The following is a 20,670-nucleotide window of genomic DNA, read 5'->3' on the forward strand; positions in this document are numbered from 1 at the left end:
GTTCCTTATTTTGATAACTGAACCAAAGAGGGGAAAGCCCTAATATATTTGTGATTTTCTTCACTCTTTTGTGTATTTCTGTATTAATGTGTAAATTAGATCCTAAAAGCTTTTAAAACAAAGTTTAACCTTTGTTAACTTGCCATTCCTAAGGGGAGTCGATCCCTATAAACTCCAGTGTTAAGACTTTGCAGTCCAACTTCACAGCAGAAATAAACATGTTTACAGCCTGATACATAAAACTGCTCCCCTCTCTCCACACTTGTGAACAAGAGGCCGAAATACTTACACTCCTACACTTGGGACAGTAACTTGTCCCTGACCCGAAGTGGGCTCTCTGCCATTTTCCATCTGAGGACCATGGCCTGACGGTGCTGATGGCCGCAAACCACTCCAGTGTGAGCTGGAGGCCAGCACCTGAAGAAGCCACCAGAACAACATCGTCTGTGAAAAGGAGGGGTGGAGCAGTGGCTTCAGGGTGTGGCATCATGTGCAGCTGATCCACACAGCTGTTCTACATCAGCTAATCATGCTTCTATATATTTTCCCACAATCACGTTTTACATGTAAAATGACAAAGGTCTGTTCTATTGTATATGAGCAGGATGCCGGGTTACGAAGAGAGCTGGAGAACAGGACAGGACAGAACTGAAGGGTGCAGCTGGAAAGCTGCTAAGAAGAAACTGTTTAAAAATGAACGGTAAATAAACATTAATTTACCTTGTAACACTGTATGCACCGGGTTATTTTTCATGAGTGATGCCAAAACCCAGTCATAGGATGACTGGCAAGAATGGTGGCAGAGCTAACCGCTGGATCAGGAGCAGGCGGTGGAGCAACACAGACAGCTCAACTGACTGCAGGACCAGGCCAAACACCGGACAAAACTACTGGAGGTTCGGTGTCTCTTGCCAACACTGCTTCCCCTGGCCCCGGCAGTGACACTCCACCAGATGGACAAGGGATATGACCCCCAGCCTTCATGGAGGTCTTCCAAGCAACAGCAAAGGCGTACCAGTGGCCCGCACTGGAGTGGTCACTGCAGCTGCTGCATTTGCTGTCTAGAGAGTTGAAGGTGGCAGTGGTGACCCTTCCTGCAACAGCAAGGGCCCACTTTTTTAGATGTCCTACAGGTAATACTGGAACAACTGGGGCTTGAACCAGAGGACCACCGCTGCCACTTCTGGAGAGATAGAACCGTGCCAAAGGAATGACCATTCATCTATGCCATGTCGCCAACCAGTAGCGGTTTTTGATATGGGCGACACGGGCGGTTGCCCGGGGCGGCATCGTGGTGGGGGGCGGCATCACGGGCATCAGCAAAAAAAAAAATTGCTCGTACTCATGCTGCCCCGATGTCAGCCAGCGCATAGTGGGAATGTCGTAGACACCGATCGGTTTTCTATTTGCTGGGAGTAAGGGCGCCCTTCGTTTGCGAGGTGCGCCTGCTGCTTGCAGCACAGGGAGGAGAGAGCGGGGTGGCGGGGAGCAGCATCTAATAACCAACTCGCAAAATAAAAACAAACCAACAAACACGAAAACACCAGACATTATGATACAGACTTTTAATTTGCACCGATGTTTTTCCTCGGTGCACCTGCTCGCTGCTGAAGTCAAAGTAAACTTTATTGTCATCTCCGCTACATACAGTCCAGTATATAGAGAGACGAGACAACGAGGCTCCAGTTACAGCAGTGCAAGTAAACAAACAATAAATATAAGAAGAGTAAGAAAATAAATATACACTTTAGGACTCGGGGTAAAGGGATCAATAACAATTTAAAATTTATATTTATTTGATGATTTAAAGCAGGGGCGATTCTAGGATCAGAGCTTTGGGGGTGCTGAGCACCCAGAGAGCTGCCCAGCCACCCAAGATACACTTTACTCGTCACAATGAGACTTCTTCCCTGTCTCTTTCGGTCCCTGCATCCTCCCTGTCCTCGTCGTCTGTTGTCTTCGTCTCCTTTATCAGTCATCATAATTTTACCATCTCTGTGCAAGTCTGCAAATTTCTTTATTAAATCATAAGATTCTTAAATTCATCAAGTCTCTCTGTGCCTGGGTCCTCGTCACAAAACATGACATTACTGTTTTGTACATTTTAACAATTTAATCCCCACATTTGTGAAAGAAAAGCAAAACACTTTTTTGAAAAGTCTGTAACAAAACCATCAAATCTGATAAAGGTTATTTAAATGCTGCAAAAGAAGAATGGATTGGAATAGAAAAAAATACATATCCTAACCTTAATTACTGGGGAGAATAATGAATGATGCTCATAGTGAGTAAAAAGTAAACTGAGTGCATTTTTTGGACAGAGATTCACTTTTAATGTGTATGTATAATATAATACAGATAAATAAAAAACACTCCCAAAACAGAATAAATTATTACAAATAAATTATTACAAAATATGAATAAAACTATAAAAATGGAGGCAACTTTGCCTGTGGTAGAATGTATACCATGCATGAAAAAATCTTTACTGCAGATACTAATTTTGTGTTGTAAGATTTATGAGTTTCATGCTTTCATAGTGGTACTTAGGAGAGCTCGACATTTTTATCAGGTGGTCCACACTGTAAAAAGTTTGAGAAACACTGATAAGTGTATGTGTGCTTTTGGAAAACATTTAAAGCTGCTGTACAGAATCTTTGAAACAAGCTTAAAACATTTTTAGAATAGAAACAGAGCATCTGCTTCTCTTTAGAGCTCCTCACTCCACCAGGGCTGTTTGGCTCTTTCTGATAGTGCGCAAATGTGATGCACGTACTGCAGCAGTCATACAGACAACTGGACGGTCCAAAAGTTGGCCTACCTATTACTGGCTGAGGTTTTAGTAGAGTTGTGGCTGAACCACATAAAAATATATAATTAATTGTAATCTCCCCAATCAATTACAATGTTATGTTGGAATGTTGTTAAAGAGGGTAAAAATGTTTCAACCCAGTTTGTTTAGCAGATTCTGTACAGCAGCTTTAATATAGGAAGAACACAACTTCCTGATTGTGTGAGTAAAATCAGGTTTTTTCTCTTTGTCAGTTTAACAGTTTCTGTTGTGCCTGTCACTGTTCCCTGTCTGTTTTCTTACCTGGTTCTTCCTGACCTTGCCCTTTCTCCTCACGTTCCCCTCTTTCCTCTCTCCCTCTTTGGACTGACAATCATACACAAATAGATTGTATTCAATTAGATGAAAAAATTACATTAATATTAAAAAAACAATACTACTAAGATCACTAATAAAAAGTCCTCTCTCAAAAGGCAAATAACCAAACCACATGAACATCTAATAAAAGATAAATATTGAAACACTGATCCAACATTATTCTTGATTGACGGATCATTTGATTTTACACTTTTACCTGAATGTGGCTCCTTTTTTTGAAAAACCTTCCTTATATCCCTTATGAACCTGGCTGTCTCTCTGTACACACACACACACACACACACACACACACACACACCAGGAGTTATAAGGTTAATGGGCATCCAGTCAGTTAGCTAGTTAGTATCCATTTCAAACAGGACAGTGGTAACAACAGCAGGCTATGGAGAAGTTTTAGATTTTAAATAGTCTGTATACATTTCAATGGGAGCAACAGGACGGTCAAATGACACTGATTTTACTACAGGAGGACGGATTGTAGAGTAGCAAGCATTGCCAGAAAACACGTTTTCAACACAGCAGGTTACCTGGTGTAATGTTTTTCAGCTAAAAAGAAACATGGTCTGACTCCTACCTAACTGTATAAAGAGTAACTGAAGGTTAAATGCAGCCAACATGTCCTGTTTTAAGCCAGGCACTTACACCTCCGCTCTGCTGCGTCTCAGCCACCATCGCTCTGGCAGCAGGAGCTGGAGCCAGAGCAGGGGAGAGCCGAGCTGGAACAAACTATTTTGGGGGGGGGGTATCAATACTTTTGTTGTTAAAATGTTACATCTCAACCAAGTTCTGCATGCTTTTTATATTTTTAGTAGTGTGTCACACAAACAGCAAATATTGTCAAAAAAAAAAGTAAGAAAAAAGTAAGAAACTTCAGCACCCCCAAAATGAATCAAAGCCCCCCCAAAAATGGGCTAAAATTGCCCCTGATTTAAAGTCTCACACACAACCCGTCGAAAGGGGAGGAGGGTCGGCTGCTTCCAAATAGAGCACATTTCATTTATAATGTTGTAAATCCAAGCCCATTATGTATTCATGATTTGAATCCTGGGTTGTGTGAAATCACAGAAATTAGACAAAGTGAATCTGTGAACTAAGGTGTAGGTCTGTTAGGTTATGCTGTAGTGATCCTCGGGTTGGAGGATGGGTGTTCATACTGGAGAGCAAAATTAAAACCAAGATGGACAAGAAAAGTTCAAAGCCATCAGGTGCTCAGTTTAGAAAAAATAGAAAAGAAGAGGAGGAGAAACGAGCAAAATATGCAGGTAAGCAGATGTGTGATTGGATAATGGCAGGTCATCCTGAAACAATCAGAGTCAGAATACTTTATTAATCCCTAAGGAAATAATGTGGATTACAGTTGCTCCAAGAAGAAATGGTAAAAATAGTAACAGTAACAGACTAAACTCCAAACAATACATTATGAATTAGTCATTGTCAGTTGTTGCTTTGTCCTGTTCTCATTGTATGACGAATTATGATGGCTGTTTGGTAGCCGTTTGCATACTATGCATACTCTCTCTCTCTTCATACGTGTGTGTTGGGTCTGTGTTTCCACAAGCCCCGCTGGTTTAGAGACTTATTCATCATGAAGAAAACAAGAGAGTCAGCGATCCATCGATTTACTTGCAAGGGAGGCCTCGTCGGTGTCTACCACAAAATGACCCCAAATCTGGCCTCCGATTGCTGCCTTTTATTGGGAACACAGTTCATACAAAACAACAGTACCTCCCCTCATAACCCCCCTTGGTTACAAAGACAAGGCACTGTATGTATGTCTGTGTGTGTGTGTTATGTGAGAATGTGTATGAGTGACCTCCTGCTGACCGAAAAGGTCATAAAAGCAGGAAGCAACATCACAGGAAACAGATCTTCCAGATAGGATGTATCTGCAATAAAACACTAAAGCCCCCACCCAGAACCTCGAGAATCTGGGGAGGGGGACAAAAGGAAATTCCTTTCATCACAGAGTTAAAACAATGTAGAGATGGTAAGCATAAAAATGCTAACATTTAACACTTCACTCTAACAATGTGTGTGTTTTTCTCACATTCAGTATGGTTCCGACAACAGTTTTGTGTGTATGTGTGTGTGTGTGTGGGGGGGGGCACCATAGGGAGTGTTCGCCCAGGGCACCAAACAGGCTAGGACCGCCATTGTCGCCAGCCCTCAGCACCCTCCCTCGCTCTGAAAGGGATTCCGTCCTCGGCCACCATCCAGCTGCCCCTGGTGAGCCTACAGGAGGAACACATATCATATGTTTTGCAAATGTAAAGTGTCCAAAACTGTAAAACAAAAAACAAACACACAAAAAAACGTTTGAGCTGGCTGAAGGAGTGACAGATTGCCAAATTGCAAAACTCTTATCTGTGTCTCTATCAGGTAACATTCATATGTTGATTCATGGTTTTCTTCAGTTTTGGATCTACTGCAGAATATCTTTAAGGTTATCTGCTATAAAAAAAAAAACCCAGGCCAGGAAAAGCTCCTTCATGTTTTTCTGTTTTATCCTCAGTTACTTTGACACAAAAGCATCTGCAGTGATGCTCACACCTCACAAGTGTCTGCTTAGTTTAGATAGATAGTTTACACTGAGTTTTAATTGCAGAGAAACAGTCAAATAATTTGGAATGAAATATCTTTAATTTACAAGGTTTACAGGGTTCTTTTAACAGTCCATATCCAAAATAAATGATCATATTTATAATATTTCTGACTGAGTCAAAATTGAATTGAATCGAATCATGACCTTGTGAATCAGAATAGAATCAGTTGTAGAAATCAGTGACAATAACCAGCCCTGCTCACACACTTCTAGATCTGAAAGTCTACTTTTACTGTTTATATAAAGAAAGACAAAGTCCTGCCTGCTGCTCTACACTCATAATAAAAGCACAGTAACGGTGACGTTATTACTGACTTTGCTCTGTTTGTCATATAAAACGTTTGAGTGAGCTGCAGGTCTGCACGTCCCTCAGTTCAGTTCAGTCAGAGCAGCAGAGCTAATGTCTGAACCACAGCACTGACTTTAATCAACATCCAAGCTCACACAGATTTCTTTAGTCAGCGAAGATTCATTCATGTACACGGACTAGCTGACGAACACCTGCCTTCCCTGACCGCTAGCTCGTTAGTTAACTAGCTAAAAACACATTTAACTTAGCGAAACAGTGCGGAGGGGTTTCGGGTCCTTCTGTCGGTTATTTTCAGTTTATTGAATAACACCTCAGGCTGTCAGTGTGTAACAGTCGGTGTGGTTTTGGAAAGGTTCATTATAACTAAAACATCATGCCAGTGTTACAGGATACTGTTTTCTTCACGCCTGACTCAGCGGAGGAGGATTTAAAAACGTACTTACGATCGGTGAGAATTAGCCAATGTAAATCTGATAAATGTTACAGTTTTATAAAGAAAAAAGCACATTTAGTGTTTTTTCCTGTAAATATATATGTTTAAATGAATTAAACATAAAAATCTAGCGCCGTGCCAGCTTCTAGCTTTGCTTGACAGTGTGTTAAACAAAGCGGATCACACGAACAAGCAGAAAACATAAAGAACTCTGAGGGCTGAGAGCACAAAACGAAGCCGATCGAGCCCCAAACCATCTGCAAACCTGTGCGGTTATTACAGTAAACACAGCAGTCTTTCCTCTCTATGTGTGTGTAGCAGCCCTTTGCATCAAGAACAACAGAAGAGTCTCTAACGGGTGCAGCCATTTATTTCCTCTCCACACACGACTCATTCTCTGGACATTGAGCACCGTGAAAACTATAAAATAAGAAAAAATTGATACCCGTACAGTCCTTTTGAACTATAACAAGGAGCAATTACAACAATGAGCTTAAGTTAATTCAGGTAAGTTAAAACAAGTAATTCTGAGATATACAGTCACAGATTAAATAAAACAAAAGGGGTTACTTCAAACAGCATCGAGGGGTTACACAGTTCGGTTAAATAAAATATAACAACAGATCACCTCTCATCACATACCTCAGTCCGCTTGCCAAGGGTGCAAACTCCGGTGAGCACTTAAACACTTCGGCCCGTTTCTCATGGGGTGCTGCAGCTGCTAGCTTGCATGACACACATGTCTAAGATGGACTTTGTACAACTTATTCCTGCCGCACGACAGACTGCTCCATACACGTTACGGGGCATGCCTCTGAGCACATCTGTCCTTAGTGCGACTGCGCATACAGTTCCGACAACCCCCGCAAGGATGACTTATGGTACAGATCAGCGGTTCAATACAGTGTGGCTTTATAAACGGAGTTATTGTGAGTAACACGAATGTTAACAGAGAATTTTACTGAAGCACATCGATCAGCACTGTCACAGCTTTGTCTTTAACAGTCTCATTATTTTTATTTCCTTGTTATTTTTATTTACTTCCAAAACGTGATGATCACAGTGATCGACAGTCTGATATAACAGGTAGATTTGTTTGGTGTTTTATTGCGTCGCTGTTTCACATAATAGCATTATCAAAATGTGGCGATGGCCAGTTTTATGGTAGTAATTAGAATCAAACTTATGAAAAAGTAGACCCCCCAAGACAAATCTTGGGGAAGCCTTTATCTGAGGGGGAGGTTGTCGTCCCACCCGCTAACGTGGAGGAGGCGGGGATTATGGGCTGTCCTGCAGCCAGGCACCAGTGGGCGATTCAGCGAGTAGGGTTGCCGAAATGTTTTCTTTACCTTTTGTATAATAAATATGTCTTCCCTTATTTAAAAACAGAATCTAGTGGTTGAGGTTTTATTTCCTTTTGAGATTAATAAAAAATTAAATTACATTGTTTTTTAACAGAGCCATTTGTAATGTAACTACTCAGCACCGCAATGGAGGGGCTCATCACACTTTGATGTGGCAGCTGTGGAGATGGCGGCGACAAGAGGAGCCGGATTAACGGGAATCATGGCGGAGCAGACCATAAACCTAGAGACCAGCCACGGAGGGCAGCCCTCCGAAGCTCCCAACGAGCTCCAGGTCAGTGTCCCGGATTTTTTTTTACTCTACAACGGACCGTTTATCATCCGGTTTATTCTGTTTTAGTTCGGTTTCGGAAAAAGAAAATAAAGACGGTTGGGCTTTTGGCGCCTCTGAAAAACAAACTAATAAGAAGGGGCAACCAGTCCACGAGAGTACCCACGAGAGTACCATGCTCCAGAAAGCTGTCGTCTGTCCTGCAGACAGCCGGGTTTGAGAGCTGCAGTCAGGCTTCTCTGAGGTTCAGGCTCATGTTAATAAACCATTGTTACTAACAGCCAGACACTGTAAACTTGTGAGTGTGCAATGCTACAGTTTAAATAACCATCCAAACTACTGTTACCTGATGTTCACATATGGCCGTGAGTATTATAGCTACATGAACACTTTGTGCTTCTGTTTGTTTCTATCGTCTTCGTTAATCTGACTGTTAAGGTGGATTTCTTCTGTTGTAGTACCTTAGTTTTCTGTGTTTTTAAATGCCGAAGTTTAATAATTCACAGAAAGAATTAAAGCCACACATTAATTATAACATGTTAATAACCAGAAAATGTTTTTATTGGTGTACGTGGTGTCTAAACACATGTTATTCTTGACTTTTACAGTACTAATAAAACAATAATAACCCACACATATATTATAATAGTTAGTATATAAAATGACGAAACTGTTCACCCTATCTGTAAGGGAGAGGCCAGCTAGCCTGGATTTGCACCAGAGAGAAACTGTACAGCTGCGATGAATGTGGATCTCTATCTACTCAATCAGGTAACCTGAAGAAACACATCAAAATTCATACTGGAGAGAATCTGTTCACATACAGAAAATATAGGAATGCTTTTACTCTTTCAGGCTCCTTGAGTCGCCATCAGCAAATCCATATGGAGGAAAGGTCTTCCAGCTGTGACCAGTGTGGGTCTGTGTTTACTCAGTCAGGTAGCCTAAAGATACATATGTGTATTCACAGTGGAGAAGAACCATACAGCTCTAACCAATATGGGAAACGTTTAACTGTGTCAAAAACCTTTAGAGTAGAAATGCAAATAAAGAGCTTACTGGAGAGAAACTCGACATGTGTCATGAATATAGAACTGCTTTGATGCTTTTATGTTCCCTTAGATGACCTCAGTGAATCTGTAAGGGAGACAGGCAATACATCTAAAACCAGTGTGAGAAAACTTTTACTCAGAAAGGTACTCTGGTGTGCCACATGTTAGTTCAGGCTGGAAACAGACCACACAGGGAGAAAGAATGCAAAGCACTTTCAGGAAAAGGTTGAACTTAGTGCACTGTGAAAACCTTCACGGCAGGGAATAAACTGACAGATTGTGCTGACCGAGACACTAAAGTCCAGACTTTAGTGTAGACCTTTAGAGTTAAAAATGTATTGTGCAAGTAGTCTATACATGTTAGCAAGGCTGTTGGGAAGTAACCTTTGACATCTGTGGGATTGAAACTGAGCAGATGAAATCAATCAGACGTGTGGAGCAAATGTTTTGTTCTAAACCTCTGAGATGATATATTGAATTGACAGTTTTCTGTGACTCAGATGAACAAATCAGTTGTTTAACATTCAGTGCTTTTGTGTTTTTCAGAAGCAAAAAAAGGTAAAATATTACAGCTATTAACTTGTTCCTTACGCTGTCTTGTTCACTTAAAAAGAAATGATTGAACTACTCCCCTCTGTCTGCAGGGGGCGAGCAGGGTTGTAAAACTACTGATGGTACATAGTGTACCATACCTTCATGAGTATTATTTAAACTGTACTGTACTGCAAAAATAGTGTGTTGTTGTAAAAAGGATGCAAAAATGGAGTTAACAATAGAAGAGATATCATAATACTTCTTAAAGAAAGTCAATGTGTCACTGAGTACAGTTTCCTTCACCATGAAAAGGCACTCAGGAACTAGTGCAAACTGAGAGGAAGAACTCTGGCAAACACAAAGCCACAGCTAAATCAGAAGACACGTTTCTAAAAGTCAACAACTGATAGGCACAAGGCACAAGCGATGAACTGGTAAAGACTGGAAGAAGGTGTTATGAACTGATAAATCGAAATCTAAATATTTTGTACATCACACAGTGGTTTTTCAATATGTGGCATCAAATGTCAAACATGTAGAACACGTGATGGGACTGTTGCTGGATCCAGGGTCGGCGACTTATAGAGTGCGAGGCGCCCTGAACTAAAATGGCTACCACAGCATTCTGCAGTGTCGTGCAGGACCCACTGGTTTGTGTCCAGTTGGTCCTTCTACAGAAAGATAATGACCTAAAAGTTCAAACTATGATAGTTCTAATTTAGACAAAAAAAGAAGAAGATGAGCTCAAAAACATGGAGGTACCATCATAGAGTGGGCCCATCAAGTTGGTTTGGGATGAACTGGACAGAAGATTAAAAAGCACCCTACAAGCGCTACACATTTATGGAAACTTTTGCAGCAGAATTGGGAAGAACCTTTTGAAGAACATCCCCAAAGTGGGATAAACGTTTCGTCACTTATCCAAATGACTTCTTCAGTCTCAGCTGTTTACAGGTTTAACCAATCTTATAAACAGTACATTTGCACAATGACTGAAGCTAGCTGAATGAACAATGAAATGTTTCTGCCACTGAAAATGCTTTTTCCAGATGAAGAAATCAACCTTTTGGGATTTACCTACCCAGATGACTGACCATGCATCAAGACCTTTCGAAGAATATTTTGTTTCCACTGTAGAAAGAATGACACTAGTGTGTTCAGCTGTCATAGGTGTCAAATAGGTTACTATTTTGAATCAAAAGTGTAGAATAAATTTTGATTACAAATGGATTCTGTGATTTTGTTTTTTAACCTTAGTTGTTTATTTGTTCTGTGCTTTCACTTCAAAATACAAAGAGACATTAAACTGCTTGGGTTTCAGTAAGACTCTGGAAGAATTGGGGTGGTCTAAAGCTTTTGACCAGAGTGTGTATATATAGAGAAAACATATATACTTCTGAGTCATATGTAAACATCTGTTTTCAAAAGAAAGAAGCTGCTGATAAAAACCACAGTTTTCAAAAAAATTGTAATCAATAAACTGTAATAACAATAACTGGGGGCAAAGGCGGGTGGTTGGGGGGGGTTGCGGGGGCTCCACTCCAAACTCATTTATGGTGGTTCATTATTCTATTGTGAGAGTATAAATTCAGTTACAATATGACGGTAATAGAAAAAGAACTTCTAAATTTTAAAATTTCAAGATTATAATGAAATTTCAGCGGCAGTGTCAGTCCAGCAGACTGCAGAGTTTTCTCCAACTGATACCAGTCCAGCAGACTGCTGGCTGCAGTCCAGCAGAGCACAGGGTACAGTTCAGCAGGCTACAGTCCAGTATCTTATAAGCCCTGCTGTAAACAAACACATTTTTAAGATATTCTCATTTTTTAAAATGGAAGACATATTTTGAGAAATATGAAAGGAAGATGAGCCGATGAGGTGGTGTAACACCTGATTTTTCTCTAGTTTTAACACCTGATGCACTGGGTGCATTTTTAGGTAAATAGTTTGATATAACTTTGCTGTTTGCAGTTTTTAACTTATTTTTTTTTAAAGATTACAGTTTATATTTGCATTTCAAGTTATAAAAATGATTTTTTAAACATGTATGTGGTTTTAACAGTAAAAAAAATACACTTTTTCTACTCAGATTGTATTTTTTTTTTTAGATTGTTTGTGTTAATGCAGCATGTCAATGAACAAATAACTGTAAATTTAGACATTTGATGTTGTACGGAAAAGAAAGATACCAAACAAGGCAAGGCAAATAGTTTTTAAATGTGAAATATAAAGGTAAAATCAAAAGCTGTCTAAAACAGCCAATTATAGCTTTATAGCTATAGCTATAGCTTAAAATTTGCATCTTCCATTCTAAGTTTCAAACCCCAAACCAATGAATTACAATCCATTTGGCTTTCCATACACAGCTGATGTGTCAGACCTGCAGAGATGGGAAGTAACAAAGTACAAATACTTCGTTCCTTTCGTACCATCAACACAGGAGCACCTCAGGGATGTGTCCTCTCGCCACTGCTCTACTCCCTCTACACTTCAGACTGTGTGGCCACCCATGGCTCCAACACCATTGTGAAGTTTGCTGACGACACAGTGGTGTTGGGTGCCATCTCCAACAACGATGAGGCGGCCTACATGGATGAAGTGAAGAATCTGGCATCATGGTGCCAGGACAACCACCTCCAGCTGAACGTCGGCAAGACCAAGGAGCTGGTGGTGGACTTCAGACGGGGTCAGCACAGAGACTACAAGCCCATTATCATCAATGGAGCTCCAGTGGAGAGGGTGCAGTCCTTCAAATATCTTGGTGTCCACATCTCCTCAGACCTGACATGGACTGCCCACATTCAGGTCCAGACCAAAAAGGCTAGGCAGCGCCTGTATCACCTACAACAACTGAGGAAGTTCAGGGTCTCTCCAAAGATCCTCAGGATTTTCTATACAGGCGCTGTGGAGAGCATCCTCACACAGAACATGACATCAGAACATGACACCATTTTTGCACATGTCGAGGAGCGTGTCAGGCTACATTTCACTGTGTGTTATACTTGTATAACTATGCATGTGACAAATAAAGAACCTTGAACCCTTGAACCTTGAACCTGTACGCTGAAGTACCAAGAACACAACGTATTGTAGGGATTAGAAAGTACAGAAATTTGTTTAAAGTTGTAGGGGGAAAAAGTAAAATTTTAAGTGGCAGGTATATCAGCAAGCACACAAACTGTTTGCGTGCAGTTTGTCACATTCTGCAAGCTGAAGGTAAACCTGCTATATTTCCCAGAATGAGAGGGAACGTCACTCAGAGATGGAAAAAGCAGAGGTGATATTTAGAGGTAAGGACTGCTTAGTGGGAACTGAAAACATTTACATTTAAAGCTTACATGCAATGTCTTCTTTTCTTAAAATCAGATTTTGTGTTTGTATATGATGATGATACAGGGCATTGAAGATGATAACAGTGGGTGGATTATATTCTTAAACTTAGTTACAGCGCTTTCAGAAAGACATCTACTTTGATAAAGTCTACTCTCCACTGCTGTGTAATCAATTATTGTAAATGTAAATGTTATCAGGAAATGACCAGACAGGAGAGGGTTTTCAGGAAACACTGTAAATGTTCAGTTTCTATGCCATATGTTAAAACAAGATCTAGAGTGTGATTAAAGTGGTGGGTGGGTTCTTTTACATTTTGAGAGAAGCCAATTGAGTCTAATAACAGACTAAATGCCATGTTGAGGCTGTCATTTTTAGCATCTACATGGATGTTAAAATCACCCACAATAATTATTTTATTTGAGCTCAGAACTAAATTAGATAAAAAGTCTGAGAAATCAGACAGAAACTCTGTGTAAGGCCCAGGTGGACGATAGATGATAACAAGTAAGACTGGTTTCTGAGTTTCACAGCTGGGGTGGACAATGTTAAGCATCAGGCTTTCAAATGAATTAAAAGTCTGTCTTTGTGTTTCGTTAATTAATAGGCTGGTGTGAAAAATTGCTGCCACACCGCCCCCTCGGCCTGTGCTTCGAGATTTCTGGTTAGAATGACTCGGGGGTGTTGATTCATTTAAACTAACATAATCATCCTGCTGCAACCAGGTTTCTGTAAGGCAGAGTAAATCAATTTGTTGATCAATTATTAAGTCATGTACTAACAGAGACTTGGAGGAGAGAGACCTAATATTTAATAATCCACATTTCACTGTTTTACTCTTTGGTTCAGATGTGGATACTGTACTGTTCTTTCTTTGTAATTGTTTATGTTTAAGTTGTTTAAAAACTGTTAGAAACTGTTAAACTAACAAAGAGAAAAAACCTGATTTTACACACACAATCTGGAAGTTGTGTTCTCCCTATATTAAAGCTTCTATACAGAATCTGCTAAACAAACTGGGTTGAAACATTTTGACCCTCTTTAACAACATTCCAACATAACATTGTAATGGATTAAAATTAATTAGATATTTTATGTGGTTCAGCCACAACTCTACTAAAACCTCAGCCAGTAATAGGTAGGCCAACTTTTGGACCGTCCAGTTGTCTGTATGACTGCTGCAGTATGTGCACCACATTTGCGCACTATCAGAAAGAGCCAAACAGCCCTGGTGGAGTGAGGAGCTGTAAAGAGAAGCAGATGCTCTGTTTCTATTCTAAAAATGTTTTAAGCTTGTTTCAAAGATTCTGTACAGCAGCTTTAAATGTTTTCACACATACACCTACCCACCTTACCTACTTTACCAGTGTTTCATATTTCCAGCTGATGCTGATCACCCTAACCTTAACACCACAGACCATCCTTTGGTTCTTCTTCTGTTCCTCTGAAACTTCCTGCATGGTACCTTTCAAATTAAAAGCCCTATCTGACTGTAAAGACTGGACTGTGCTGCAGCCAGTGTTGGGAAGGTAACTTTTAAAATGTATTCCACTACAGATTACAGAATAAATGCCCCAAAATGTATTTTGTAGCGTATTTCGTTACGTTACTCAATGAGAGTAATGTATTCTGAATACTTTGGATCACTTAATATATTATCATGCTTTTTTACAACTACATGAATGTACTATTGCTGTGTGATTTATTACTGAAGGTTACTCGTCATACCAATACCAACTAGATATTTAAATCTTAATATAAAAGAGTAACAGTAGGTGGACATTAGGTAAGGCTGCACTTTTTGCTGTGATCTCATATAGCGGCTCCGAACCGTAGTAATGGGACCTCTTGCTAATACGTCGGGTTTGTGTCAGGCTCGTAGCCGAAAACTAGCTTTACTTTGTTGTCTGGGTCGACTTTGCTAGCGAGAGACAGAGAGAGGCGTTGAAAGGCTGCTCCAACCGAACTTATTGTTTTGGAGGAAAACACGAACACGGTGTACAGTCGAGTCTTAATAGCTTACTTACAACTGGGCTCGTCAGGCACTGTTTTTGGCTGCAGTGGTTATTATTTACATGCTTCCAGCTCCCGTTTCTGCTCGATGACAACTCGTACTTTTCCTGTATCTCCCTCCCTCGCTCACAGACATATAATGGGTATGGCAGTCCATTCTCCCTGCAGCACGGACTACACTGCCCACAAGGCTGCATTATTTAGGGCGATGCCTGTAACACTCTGCCTGTTGCCTTCATATTAAATCATTTAAAAAAATATTTCTTCATGTCATTATGAGACGAGAGACTGAGACACAGACATTAGAGCCTCTTAATGTGTGTTTTGTTTGGGTTTCCAACGGTGTGTAATTACCAAAAATAGTAACTGTATTCTAAATACCACCTTTTTAAACTCATATTTTGTATTTTAATTACGTAACGGCGGTACATGTATTGCATTACTTCCCAACACTGGCTGCAGCTGATGAAAACAGTGCATTATAATTGATGGAGAACTGAAGTGTGTGTCCAGCTGAGCTCTCTGTGTGCTCATATATACAGATGCTGATAAACAAATGTGTGTCTTTGGACCCTGTTACTGATCAGGACCTGCTGTGTGTTTCCTGTCCACAGGTCTACAAAGAGTCGCACTTCCTGCTGTGGTTCAGATGTTCAGCGTGTTGCTTTGTTTCTCACATGTTGGCTCCACGGTCTCTGCTGCTGTGGGCTGATGTCATGCAGCAATACAGCTGCTCAACATCTGGCCTTGTTTTGCTCCATCAGCAGATATTTGACTTTTAGATCACATGATATGTGCATGCAACCTTCAAACACGTGTGGAGAATTCATTATTTCTTTGAGAGATTTTTTAAAAAAAAGAAAGTAAGAGAAACTTTAATTCTATAAAACAGTAAAAATTCCACATACATGTAACTCACCACTGTGTGAACATCACAGGGGAGAAATCGTTTCTCTGAGTCAGAGATGAGTGTCAGTAACACAACAGTAACACTCAGTGTCATGCAGTGACTTTTACACAACCAGATCAGATGAACCAACTCACACTAAAACATGCATTTTGCTGCACTCTTTACACTTATTTCTTTTCTTTCTGCTCTTTTATATATTTTGTAAAACCACAAAAAATATTTTATATCAGCAGCAATTTTTCTCAAACTGCTGCATCACAGCTTTCATGCTCTGACCTGCATGTGAAATGAGATAAAAGCTCTTTATTAGTAACTTTTACAACTTCTGGCGGATTAATGTCTGAACTTTGGAGTGAAACACACCTTAGTTACAAGAAATAACACCACTGTCTGTAACAAAGTGAATCCACCTTAACACCACCTGTGTGTGTGTGACTGCATTACACTCCCACTGCTGGGAACCTGAACAAGAACCAGAACAAAGTCTAAAATAGAAGCTGACAAACAGCTGCACCACCGAGTGACACTTTATTTTATAAACTTCACAACAGGTTTCATGTTGTGACCTGTGGAGGTGAAAAGACACAAAACCTGTTTTACAGCTTTTGAGCTGCAGGCAGGATTGAAACACACCTTAGTTAAAAGTCAAACAGCAACATTTTTCTCCTCCCCTCACGTCACTCAAATGTCACAAACCAGGAAACAGGAAGTTCTTCGTCCTCAGTAAAGAGAGACGCACAGACGATCAGACTGAGCTCAGACCAAACTAGCAGCTTCCTCTGAGTGAGTCCAGCTACAGGAGAGAAAAGTGGAAAACTCCAACACTGCTGCTTCAAGCTGCTGACGCTCCACACACTGAATGTCAGTTTGAGCAAAAACACGACTCAAAGGAAGTTTCAGTGAAGGTGGTAGAGGAGGGAGGGGAGCCAGGACTGACTGTACTTCCTGTCTGCTGTTTTCAGCTTCACTCACAGACTCAATGGCTTCCAGATCAGAGGAGGATCTCTGCTGTCAGGTCTGTCAGGAGGTCTTCAGAGATCCTGTTCTTCTGTCATGTAGCCACAGCTTCTGTAAAGACTGTCTGAAGAGATGGTGGAGAGAGAGACCAACACACGAGTGTCCAGTTTGTAAGAGAAGATCTTCAAGGAATGATCCACCTTTAAATCTGGCTTTAAAGAACCTGTGTGAGTCGTTCTTACAGGAGAGAGATCAGAGAGCTTCAGAGGCTCTCTGCAGTCTGCACTCTGAGAAACTCAAACTCTTCTGTCTGGACCATCAGCAGCCAGTGTGTGTCGTCTGCAAGGACTCAGAAAAACACACCAATCACAGATTCAGACCCATCGATGAAGCTGCACGACAGCACAAGAAGGAACTTCAGGAAACTCTGGAGCCCTTAAAGAAGAAGTTAAAGGTTTGTGAAGAAGTTCAAGTGAAGTTTGATCAAACAGCAGAACACATTAAGGTCCAGGCCCGACACACAGAGAGGCAGATTAAGGAGCAGTTTAAGAAGCTTCACCAGTTTCTAGCAGAGGAAGAGGAGGCCAAGCTGGCTGCACTGAGGGAGGAAGAGGAGCAGACGAGTGGGATGATGAAGGAGAAGATGGAGGCTCTGAGCAGAGAGATAGCAGCTCTTTCAGACGCAGTCAGAGCCACAGAGGAGGAGCTGAGAGCTGAAGACGTCTCATTCCTGCACAACTACAAGGCTGCAGTGAAAAGAGTCCAGCGCTGCCCCCTGCTGGATGATCCACAGCTGCCCTCAGGAGCTCTGATAGACCAGGCCAAACACCTGGGCAACCTGACCTTCAACATCTGGAACAACATGAAGGACATGGTCTCCTACACTCCTCTCATTCTGGACCCAAACACTGCTGATCCAAACCTCATCCTGTCTGAAGATCTGACCAGTGTGAGACGAGGAGGAGAGAGGCAGCAGCTTCCTGATAATCCAGAGAGGATTGATGGATTTATCTGCTCTGTCCTGGGCTCTGAGGGCTTTAACTCAGGGACTCACAGCTGGGATGTTGATGTTGGAGACGGTACAGTGTGGAGACTGGGTGTGTTAGCAGAGTCTGTGCAGAGGAAGGGACGCACACTGTCTGGATTATGGGTAATATTGTTTAATGGAAGTATATACTCAGCATGGTCACTATCAGCAGACACTTTTCTCTCAGTACAGAAGAAGCTCCAGAGGATCAGAGTGAATCTGGACTGGAACAGAGGAAAGCTGACGTTCTCTGATCCTGATACTAACACACACATACACACCTTCACACACACTTTCACTCACAGGATGTTTCCATACATCGGCACTGGTGGTAAAGTGAAGGTGTTGCCGTTGAAGGTGTCAGTGTCAGTGCAGCAGATGAGTTGAGGATGATGATATTTCTAATGTTGTTTCCTGTCAGTGAGTTGAAGCTGTTAAACTGCAGCTGTCCTCCTGCTGCCTCGTTGTTCCAAAGCTCTTTGTTTCTCTTTTAGTTCTCATGTTTCTTTCTGTTTCTGCTGTCCACCTTTTCACATGGAAAATCATTTCACTGTTTCTCACTGAATGACTCCCCAAACTAGATTTGAAATTCTATCAAGTTTCTAATCATCACAAGTGATTCATGTTTCTATTTGATGTGTAAATGGAGATGATTTAGTTTGCTGGGATATGGACTGACATGTGTTGAATGGGAGGAGCAGTTTGTTGTTGTCTTCTTGTCTGTTTATGACAACAATAAATATGTTGTTGAAACAATGATTCATGTTTAACTCCATATATGAAATGTTTCTGATCTTTGAATTCTGTTTGATTAAAGACTTTCTTCATGACACAAATGAGATTTCAGTGTATTAATAGAACTAAATAAGCTCAGAGTTGAAAGGCTGGAGTATTATGTACGTGCTTCACTGTCAGGATCTTCAGGGGGATTCAAAGGGAAACATCAAACTGCTGTAATGAGATAAACTAGTTGGGCTGAACACACTTATCTGTAGTTTGTCTCCATCCAGGATCATCAGAATATAATGAACATGTGTGAAGAGCCACAAAATGCTGCTGCCCTCTCAGCATGATGAGCTCCAGCCTTTGTTAACAGGAAAACAGGAAACATGAGACAACTTTCAGAGACAGTAACCAACTGTGGCCACAAGATGGCAGCAGCTGATCTGAGATCCTTTATTGGACAGAACGACTCTGCTCTGCGACGTCATCAGAGAGACGGCCTTCACTTTGATAGATCTGACGTCATGTCTGCACTGCGATGATGAAAGCTGATAAACACATTGTTATTGATCCATGAAATCACCTCTGTCCTCTCAAGTGTAGCTGTTTACACAGCTGAAGAAGTCCTTCATCATCAAAACAGACAAACATGTGTTTTCTGTATTAAGTGACGTCATCCTCACTCTAACCTCTTACATACATTCTGTTCAGTTTTCCTGCTGTAAGAAATAAACTGTGTGAAAATATAAATGCAGGGAAACATCCATTAATCACAGGTGAGCCGTTTGTTTCTGACTCACATTCAATGAGGCTTCAGGTGTAAATACCTCAGAAGTGTTTGTGAGTTCAGTAGAACCAGACCCAGTCAACCATCATGGCATCCACAGCACTACACAATGCAACAGAAAGGCCTTCATCATCTGCTGAACCACCTCTGAACCACGACGCTCTCCCTGCATCTAAAAGCTGTTAGTCAGGATGAGATGCTGCTGTGATCGCTCACAATTTACCTGTGAGATCTTTGTAAATATTGTCTTTGTTTCTGAAGGAAACACCTTTAGTCTGTTTGTATTTGGAGTGCAGATCTGGGCGTCCATCACTTTAACCTGCACACGTTTAGTTATTGAGTGTAGTTGATGTTTGGCAGCATTTTATAAGTGACAGTTCATGAACGGTGAAGGAACAGAGGACGCCTGACCATCCTACCTGTGTCAGTAAGAACACTTTAATCACAACTTCACAACTTAACACAACTGAAACCTGAATTCAGTGTTGCATAGTTTACTAACAGTGTGTGCTGACACTGAAGTTAGCACTTTGTTTCCTAAGAGCTGCTGGGACAAACCACAGTGACCGGCTACAGAGTTTAGTTAAGGTGGTTCTAATATGTGACCTGTTGAATTATTTACAGGGATTTATTTTTCATTTAAAGCATCATTTGTGAAGTTTTTATGAAGTTTAGTTCTTTTATGTTCTTTGTGTAACGTTTAGATTTTCTTCTCTTCTCTTGTGTTTTAACTCTTCAGGTTTCCTGTAACAGAGATGTAAACCACATGTCACATGTTATTTGTATCCCGCTGTAACTTTATACAGTAAAGTTACAGCGGGATACAAATAACATCTGGCTGATCAAAAATACCTGTGTAGGTGTGGACGTAGCGTAAAAGAGTTAGTAGTTTATTTTCTTACTACCTGTAATTTATTGCAGATTACTTGTATTTGCTTAATTGTTTACTAAATGTTTGAGGTGTGAAATAAACCGCAATGGAGCAAAATATGGGTGTGTGTGGTTGGAGGACGTGTTTGTGCGCAGGGGGGGGGGATCTTTCTTGTAAAACAAAGGGGGGCCCAGCAGAAAAAGTTTGGGATCCACTGGTTTAAACGATGTTAGCACAGAAACATTAGCTTCTGTCATGACTGATGAAGTTACTAGTTAATAAAACTTCCAGTAAAGTGTTTAATCGCAGCCACAGAT

General features: G+C 40.9%; 1 protein-coding gene and 1 long non-coding RNA gene across 7 annotated transcripts; one reads left to right on the top strand and one right to left on the bottom strand.

The window, feature by feature from the left end:
• Positions 1-4,783: 4,783 nt before the first annotated feature.
• Positions 4,784-7,333, bottom strand: LOC146389633 (uncharacterized). Its single transcript, XR_014799767.1, has 2 exons — positions 7,157-7,333; positions 4,784-5,401 (listed from the first exon to the last, which is right to left on the bottom strand). It is a non-coding gene; the product is annotated as an uncharacterized LOC146389633 (long non-coding RNA).
• On the top strand, positions 6,434-19,012 carry LOC146389634 (nuclear factor 7, brain-like). Of its 6 annotated transcripts, none has more exons than XM_084922980.1 (5): positions 6,434-6,529; positions 7,973-8,152; positions 8,840-8,920; positions 9,005-9,088; positions 15,693-19,012. In XM_084922980.1, the coding sequence occupies exon 5, from the start codon at positions 16,968-16,970 to the stop codon at positions 18,357-18,359; it is 1,392 nt and encodes a 463-aa protein (XP_084779106.1). In that variant the 5' UTR covers positions 6,434-6,529; positions 7,973-8,152; positions 8,840-8,920; positions 9,005-9,088; positions 15,693-16,967; the 3' UTR covers positions 18,360-19,012. The 6 variants fall into 6 exon arrangements, 5 of the variants coding, with proteins under 5 accessions (XP_084779106.1, XP_084779105.1, XP_084779104.1 ...); XM_084922979.1 differs by lacking the exon at positions 6,434-6,529 and adding an exon at positions 7,373-7,443; XM_084922978.1 differs by lacking the exon at positions 6,434-6,529 and adding an exon at positions 7,724-7,836.
• The last annotated feature ends 1,658 nt before the right edge of the window (positions 19,013-20,670 follow it).

Source organism: Perissodus microlepis, chromosome 3 (genome assembly GCF_051167445.1).
Source record: "Perissodus microlepis isolate ML-2025 ecotype Zambia chromosome 3, ASM5116744v1, whole genome shotgun sequence".
Lineage (NCBI taxonomy): Eukaryota > Metazoa > Chordata > Actinopteri > Cichliformes > Cichlidae > Perissodus > Perissodus microlepis.

Bases quoted from the DNA above. Each gene is read 5' to 3' on its own strand.
- LOC146389634 (XM_084922980.1), top strand. From the start codon at position 16,968: ATGGCTTCCAGATCAGAGGAGGATCTCTGCTGTCAGGTCTGTCAGGAG.